Source organism: Morone saxatilis, unplaced genomic scaffold (genome assembly GCF_004916995.1).
Source record: "Morone saxatilis isolate NCDOM2014 unplaced genomic scaffold, NCSU_SB_2.0 Contig18, whole genome shotgun sequence".
In the NCBI taxonomy this organism is placed as follows: Eukaryota; Metazoa; Chordata; class Actinopteri; family Moronidae; genus Morone; species Morone saxatilis.
In genome coordinates, this window is record NW_023339740.1 from 4,292,955 (window position 1) to 4,301,650 (window position 8,696).

The 8,696-nt window shown below is 41.1% G+C and overlaps 1 protein-coding gene across 2 annotated transcripts in view; it reads right to left on the reverse strand.

Moving 5' to 3' along the window:
* The window catches only part of phactr3b (phosphatase and actin regulator 3b), a gene marked incomplete in the record, with an annotated part of 52,307 nt that overhangs the window by 25,376 nt on the left and 18,235 nt on the right, over nucleotides 1-8,696 (reverse strand). For both annotated transcript variants that reach the window (XM_035662893.1, XM_035662894.1), the window contains 6 exon segments: nucleotides 2,793-2,983; nucleotides 4,055-4,262; nucleotides 4,344-4,574; nucleotides 6,189-6,329; nucleotides 6,457-6,531; nucleotides 6,676-6,834. In XM_035662893.1, coding sequence (XP_035518786.1) covers nucleotides 2,793-2,983; nucleotides 4,055-4,262; nucleotides 4,344-4,574; nucleotides 6,189-6,329; nucleotides 6,457-6,531; nucleotides 6,676-6,834 — 1,005 coding nt within the window.

Here is an 8,696-nt window from a genome sequence, read left to right on the forward strand (position 1 = left end):
CTCCCTCTCTCCCACTCTGTCTGACTCTGTCTTGCCTTTCTTTACATTTCACCTCTCTCTCTCTGGATCAGTACACCGGACCTATTGGAGCTGAAGGGATTATTTCAGGACACCGATTTATGACCACGACCCGGACTGTCCTACAGAAGGAACAGCACGGATGATGCGTGTTGCGCTTCAGCCATTCAATGAGAGAAGAGACGCGCAAAAGAAGAGATGGGCACCGTTCCTGGACTTTCACCTACCCGGTCGTGGGGAAAATGTTGTCAGTACACCGTGTGGGTTGTACCTGTAGTGGTGCTTCTGCTCCAGCTTTGTGCGGCTTTTAACTTGGACACGGAGAAACGCGTTGTTTTCTCGGGACCCCGGGGAAGTTATTTCGGCTATTCAGTGGAGTTCTTCAGTAACTCATCCAGGTAAAGTGTCCATGCACCATCACATTAAAGCTTGATGTTCTCCCTCGCTTTAGCAAGTCACTTAGAGACAGTTTATGGACTTCTCTTCAGTTCAAAATCACTACTTTATAAATATTACTATAAGTTTAAAGAGTAACTGACCTCTGCTTAAAATCTTGTCCCTTATGGAATCACCATTGTCTACCGGGTCTATATGCCTACCTTACATTGTTTTTTCTCTCTCTATAGCATCCCTAATATTAAACTACAATATTTTAGTTGTGCCTGTACTTCTGCAGACACATAGGCTACCTAATATTTTTTAGATTTTACCCTACAAAAACCAGATATGCTCATTTAACTCAAAAAAATTGTTGAAACTGATCACATCAACATTTTGAGGTAACACAAACTCAGTTTTTTAGGTCAAAAAAAATTATTGATCAAACTGTTTTTACTTGCAATTTCTAAACTAGTTTTGTAAGTTATTGAAACCATTTCTGATTAATTTAGTTTTACTAGGTAGGCTATTTTGTTTTCACAGTACAATAGTTTTTTTTTACTGTGTACTTTAATGTGTTTCTAGTGTTTTTATCTAGTAATAGCATTTAGTTTAGGTTAGATTTTCTCATGGTAGTATTTATGAACATTAAAGTCCCCTCCAATCAAAAAACAGTTTTTATTCTTGCCACTACAGTTGGAAGTTTGAGCTTCACTGTTTGAATGCCGTCTGTGCAGAGTTTGACACTAGAAGGATGTTTTCACATTCATCTGCTGCAAGTGGAAAGTTTCTCTGTGCTCACTGAAAAGCTGATTTTAAGGATTTCAATGTGGAAATTATACTTTTGCAGAAAGTGGAGGGGATTTTTAACTTTTTGTTACTGATGAACAAAAAAACAAACTTTAAAACAAAAACAACATAAAAATGAATACACACTACTCAAGTCTTTAGTAAAGGAACCTTTGACAGCAGCTCCTGCTACAAATTCTGGTTCTGGACTGAGGTCTGGCCACTGCAGGGCTCTAACGCTGTTCATTTTAGGCCACTATTGTGCAGCTTTGGCTTAAGCGTATATGTTTAGGGTTGGTTTGCTGGAAAATACTTTAAATCTTCACCCAAACTACAGTTTTCTCATCTAATTTTGCTGCACCCATGCTACCCTGGACCTTCACAGAGGTTCAATGGCCTCCTTATGTTAATCTGCAAGAAAGCTACAATAGGTGAAGCCACAGTTGTGTCTCCCATCTCAGCCATGGAAACCTGCAGCTCCTTTATTGGGTTGCCAAGTGGGAGGAGCTATTTCAGGCGCATTCATTTTTCCCATAGACAATGTAAGGTGACTCACAGTTGGAGCTCTTTCATGTCTTGGATCAGAAATTATGCATGAAGCTTTTCCCCATAGAATTGCTAGTACTTAAGATTAACAACTGTGTTAGAAAATATGTGCTTCTGTGATAAAAAGTCGGTGCATTTTGGCCAAAGACATCCAATCACTGAGCCTAGAATTCTCTTACATGATCTTCTTTTTTTGGATTCAATGTAAATAAAGTTGTAAATATGTTTACACACACGTCAAGTTTAAGGGACACTGTGGCGTTTTATAGTGGGGTAGTTTACATTCAAAATCTCAAAATGCATTGTGTGTATTCTTATTTGTACACTTAATGTTCTGAAACCTTCATTGGTTACATTGCCGAAAACAATCTCCTTCTCCACTTCACTGCAGCACTACTGCATGCTTTTGGCACATTGGCGCACCAATTCTTAATGTGTGGAAGATTTCTTTAAATGTAACGATGTTAAACTGCCCTTTTCATTTGATCGACATGGTCAGACTTGGGGGTTAAAAGATCATTTTGTTTACAAAATGTCACTGGTTGATTGTGACCAGCAACTGCTGAGGGGTTTTCAGCCTCAGATATAAGCAGCACCTACTTTAGACTCCAACTATTTTAAGAGTGTAAAGAATTCAATTTGAGCTCTAGTCCTGTAAACTCACAAGGCATTTGCGGTCATCACATGTTCGTATCAGGTCAGGCTCGTGCTGGTGGCGTGCACATCTGTCGCATCCATCATAACTTCACAGTCTACGGCCTTAAATATTTTTACCCCCCAGAGCCACAGACATGTCAACCGCAGACGGCCGTGCACCAATGACCTACATGAATGGCCAAGAATTAGGCCACCGGAGCAGATGTTGACAGCCGCTGAAACTTAACACTAGCAAGGCTGCTGTTCGTCATCGCTGTAAATCTCCCTGTCATGCTCTCACTGTAAACAAATATCAGCAGAGATTACACTGCTTCATTATCCACTGACAGGATGCCCAGATTTCACTGGCTTTGTACATTAACAGGCAGATAATAGTGCAGCAAATATCGCCCCAGCAGACCCACCGGAGATCACAGACTCATTCCAGCTGTCCTGGTCGTTCAAGTATTCGTCCAGACGCCAGTTCTCTTTGTTCTCGTCAGACTCCTTCTTGCTCTCCGACTCCCCGGCAGGCTCCCTCTCTGTGCTGGACGTGCGGGACAGGCGGCCGTCCAGCCGGCGCTTCAGGGACGAGCGTCCCTCCTTCGTCTGGAAACTGAGATCAAACATCACAAAACAAAGCCTGTCAATGACAACCTTATATTACCATGGCACTGGATTAACTTTAAATAATCAGACAGTATAACTTGACACCCGTGATGTATTTGTTTGCAGTTATAAATGAATGTCTTACATTGTAGGAAAAGCTAGTAACAACGAAGCTTAGCTAAAGAGCTTGGAACACGGAACTTAATTAAAAATGTAATAAATAATAATAAATCTAATAAATAGTTTCAATTCAATTCAATTTTATTTGTATAGCGCCAATTCATAACAGAAGTTATCTCAGGACACTTTTCAAATAGAGCAGGTCTAGACCGAACTCCTTACAATTACAGAGACCCAACAGTTCCACCATGAGCAAGCACTTGCGACGGGGCAAGGAAAAACTGCCTTTTTAACAGGCAGAAACCTAGGACAACCTTCGGCTCTAGGTGGGTGGTCGTCTGTAAGTGAATACAATTTGTAAGATCACAATGGTGAGAAAAAGGGACATATTTTTATTGGTACGTTGGCTGTTCTCTGGCATTTGATGTAGCCTTGATTTTAGTTTTAAGGAGCTTCTTTAACGTATACCCGTTATGTACAGGTGGGATTGAACAAATGTGAATTACTTGTATTCTATTATGAATTTTTCATGATGGAAAATAGACCTGTTAAACTTTAATTCACAAAATTAAACTGAATTTTAACTAAATTTTAACTGAGGCATCTGAAAATGGACTTGTGACTTGTTACTATATTATGGCATGTATTAAGCATTTAATCGATTAGGTACGGAAAAAATAATATCGATAAACAGAACAGTTGGTATCAGCAGTCTGTCTGTTTTGGTCCATATTGTCCATATGTATGTCTATATTTTGTGTGATATGCATTGGAATTGGATTATCATATTCTGTGAACAGGGCTAATACCATATCATTTATTGATGGATTTGTTAATCATTTTGTTAAAATAATTTGCACAGAAGTATCATATGTCATATACCAAAAATTATAACACCTACAAAAACTAAAAGCATCTTAATATTTCAAGTACATGTAGTAAAAATGCTGCATCTGACCTGTCCTGCCTATGTTTGGTGGCCAGGGCGCGGTGCAATTCCTCAATGATGCAGCTAGGGGGCAGCTGTGGGTGTAGTGCCCCAAGGTGGGGCGACCCAGTAGGGGTGGAGATCCTGCCTCTTAACAGGGAGCCATGGGGGTCTTTGGGAAGTGTGAAGTTCCTGGGTAAGGTGGCTGGGGACTTCTTCACTGGCACTACAGGAGCACCTGTGGAGGAAAGGTATCAAAGTGAGACACTGCCAGACACCATGGAGGGTCTTTACATCAGGGTCCTCCTGGTGAACTCACTGTCCAGGCTGCCCAGTCTGGTGAGCAGTTTGACTGGCAGCTTGGGTGGAGGAGAGGTGCTGGTTCGTCTCAGAGGCTGCGCCGCTATCGCCTCCTGTTTCCCTTCAACGGCCTCCACCTTCCCCATCGACTGCTCGTCGCCGGGGTCACTCAGCGAGGTGCTTTCATCTTCTCCATCTTCACTCTGGCTGGGATCTCCCACTGTCTTTGAGTCTTCAGTCATATCTTGTACTGAAATGAAACATCAGCAATACAATGGTTTGGTTCAATTAGGAAGTCTTTGTCTCCACCTAGTGGACGATCAGAGACATGGTGTCTCAAACTAAAGCTACCACCATTATAGCTGCACCAGTAAAAGATATTCATGGAAAAGTTTAGCTTTTTGCAACCAGAATCACCCATTTTATTACAAACAATCATTTTTATCAGCTTAAATCACAAACAGGGGATACAATGAAGAGTATCAAATCCTGATTTACACCAATTAAAAGTTGCTGTTTGTTAAAAGGGAAAATCCACCGGTTTATTCATGAAGGATCCCCCGACAACAATATGTCGATAATTATCTTCTTCTTAAGGCTGACACTGATAAGACAACCGATAGTTTCACATTTTTGTATTTTAAAAAGAAGTTTACAACCTGTAATATTCCATTGCTCCGACTCTTCAAACGTTCATTTATTATTTCTAGCACATAAACTTTACACACATAGTTTGGCTTTCATAGAACATACACACTATCAATGCCTTTGCTTTAGAATTCAATAGAATTTTTTATTATTAGGGACAGATAATTTATTGGCTGTAATTCAATTATCCAAATAATTCATAATAATATAAATTTCCTATTAATAATTTAACTGCCCCAATATGTCCTCTAAAATATGCGTAGTAAAGCATCAGCTGAGTTCTGAGAGCTGTGCTCCACCAGTATTTTCCTATGCATTTATCTGATTTGTTTCTTTTTTTACTTTGTTGCTTTACTTCATATTTTTATTTTACCTATTTTTCTTTTAATTATTTTTCTTTTTCAAATGTGTTCCTTTGATTGTGTTTTGTGTGTATATACAATATCTAGTCTACATAAAAAAACGGAATAAATAAAAACATAAAAATTAAATTAAATTAAATTTAAAAAACAAAACTAGCACTAGATATGGTCACTGACAGGAAACACAAAAAAGAGTCAATTTCTTGTTACTTAGTGCCTAACGTGTACACCAATACCATATAGCTGCAAAAAGCTAATGACCTAGCTCGAGTGTCAATATGTGGTAGCCCTGTGATACACTGGTGACCCATCCAGGATGTACACCATCAATCACCAAATGTGAGCTGGGATAATCCCCAGCCAGCGGAACGACCAGGAACAGGTTATGTTGAGTGTTTTAGCAAACAGCTGCTTATTTATATATCCACCACCACCTGGCCAATGTAAGTCAAATATTCACCTTTTAGCTCTGTTTCCTGGGGGGAATATCTGGCTCTTTAGCTGCTAAATGCTCCACTTTGTTCACCAGTTAGTCTCTAACTTTGCCAATCCTCCATTTGGTGCTGGACAGGTAGCGTACAGTGGGTTTATCAGAGCATCTGCCTGTTACAGCTGGAGACGAGGTTGGTGAGAGCTGTGAGACTGAACCAAAACAGTAAAGTTGTGGGCCATAAAACCAAAACATTGAGCTGAAAGATGCTAAAATAATCCATAAAGCTGAGAGGAACTACAGAGTCACATGATAATTCTTTAGCAGCTTTAACCCTCAAACATAAAATAAATCAAGAAGTGCTGTGTCTTTGTATACTTGTCTACTTTCTGGATGTTTCTCAGACAACAGTACGGCACTCTACCTGTCGAGGCTTCCAAATCGCTGCCCAGGTCCTCACTGGTGCTGGCCAGAGGTGCCACGGGCTCCTCGTCTCGGTCCTCGCCGTCGGAGTGAGTCGGGGTGTCCGGATCTTCACCGTTACCCCCACAAGCAAGATCTGACTCTGCATACAGTGGAAGAGGACAGGAGTGAGTCTGCACTTCTGCATCATGTGGCTGAACAAGTGAACCGAGATCAGCCTGGAGTCATATGTGTGTGCGTGTGTGTGTGTGTGTTCTGTCATTTTGCACCTGTCTCCGTCTCCCCGGGGTTCCTCCTGACGAGGTCATCCCTCTTCTGTCGTACAGCTGCCTTCTTCTCCGCCGCTAAACAACACAAACATTTATGAGACTGGTCCAACGCAAAATGAAAACATGCAAAGCAGCCTGGGTCTATCTGCGAGCGCCGATACCCAACCAGCCGGCGTTTACCGCCACCGATGGAAGCACGGGTCTTAACGTGACACTCACTTGCGGAGGGCTTCAGCTTCTCGTTTTTCTTTTTCCTCCATTTCCAGGGCTTGAAGATGCGTCCCAGGCTGGCCAGCTTACTGTTGCGGCGGACGGGAGGCGTACGAACCCCTGAGACCAGGCAACCCGAGTGCAGCACCCTCTGCTGGTCCATCACATCTACAACACAAAACGAACAGAGAGCTGCCTTAAAAGAGGCCGCAGGCACCCAAATCCATCCCCAACACAGGCGTTATTGACAACAGTCGGCGCTCCGACGCGGCGAGGACTGAAGGAAGTTCCCAAATCACTTCTAACCCAAGTGGCTGAATACTACTAACACCACGTCGTCATGTGAGAGTAGCAAATGTGGGTCACCCGCTGTAAATGCCTTATTGATTCCAGTCTAATTTCTGAGGAGAAGCGAGCGGTGGGGAGAAGACAGAGTATCGCATTGTTTGTGTGTGACTCACATGGTTTCAGGGCAGCCAGACCTTCCTGGCCCCAAACACACTGACAATAGCAGGCTTTTAAAAGACCTCTTGAAAGACACACAGAGAATAAATAAAATCAGCTTCAGCACAACTGCCTTTTCTAAGGTCAATGCAGACATCTGCAGCCTGCAGTCCCCACTGAGTTTACACTATTTTAGGATGTGTACTTGAGGTATCTACAGCACAATTTGACATAATACAGTGGTGACAGAATAATACAAATCTCATATGCTGCTACTGACATACTGGTATTTTTCAGAGCATCCTGCTGCCTCCATTGTTTATTTTTGTTGTCTTTGGTTGTTCTATATTGGTCATTATTTCTGGGTACTGACTAATAAAATCCTTTACACACACAAAGTTTTCTATTATCTACACATGTTCTGTGTGTGTGTTGGAACTACTAGTACATTCATCTAGGGCTACGACTAACACTTTTCTTCATTATCGATAATTCCGCTGATTCTTTTCTTCATTTATTGAATTCTTTGGTCTTTAAAATGTCAAATAACAATGAAAAATGCCCAAGTTTCAATTTTGAAATATCCTGAACCCACATATATTCCGTTTACTATCATAAAAGGCTCACAAAAGCTGGTACCAAAGAATTTTCTGGAATTGTTTATAGGCTGACTAACTGATTAATCAGCTAATCGTTCCAGCGCTACATCAACCGATGGACAGATAAATGATCAGCAGTTGTTACAATACATTTATTGTAAAAGTAAAACAAACAAAAAGTAAAGAAAACACATTAAACAGTGTGGTTCCATCAGGTTTACTGCTTTCTCGCTGTGTAAACAACATTGTGGGCAATAACTGATGTTTTTGGCCACTGGGGGGCAGCAGAAACAAGTTGTGAACATTGACACATCATCACCTTTAAAGCGGAGAGTGGGAGACTGAGCCTAAGCTGCAGATCCAGCTGATAGTTCTCTGTACTCCTCTCACACGGTCATTTGCTACATTGTCATTATAAATACATACAAACATTGTCTGATTCTAGCAGGTTTGCTGCTTTTCTCTCTGTTATAACTTCGTAAACTGAGTGCCTTTTGGGTTTTAGAGTGTTGGTCAGACAAACATGAAATCTGAAGATGCCCCCCTGGTCTCTGGGAATGTCCTTTCTGTAACTGATGTATTAATCGTTGAATCAAAACAATAACCAACAGATGAACTTTGTTGGTACTGTGTATGTTTCAAGGTGACAGAAAGCTTCACCAATAACTCACAGCAGGTGTCTGCAATAAGAGCTGCAACCAACGATTATTTTCACTGTTGAATATTTTCTTGATTCATCGATTGACCATTTAGTCAGTAACATTTTAAGACAATCGCACATCGCAGTTTCCCAGAGCTGAAGGTGACATATAAAAAAATGTGAATATTTTCTGGTTTCTTGAGTCCTCCATGACAGTAATGGACAAACATTTGAGGACGTCGCCCTGGGCTTTGGGAAACAGCAATGATTTTTTACTGTTTTCTAACATTTCATGGACTAAACAACAAACTGATTAATCACAAAAACGATGGACAGATTAATCAATA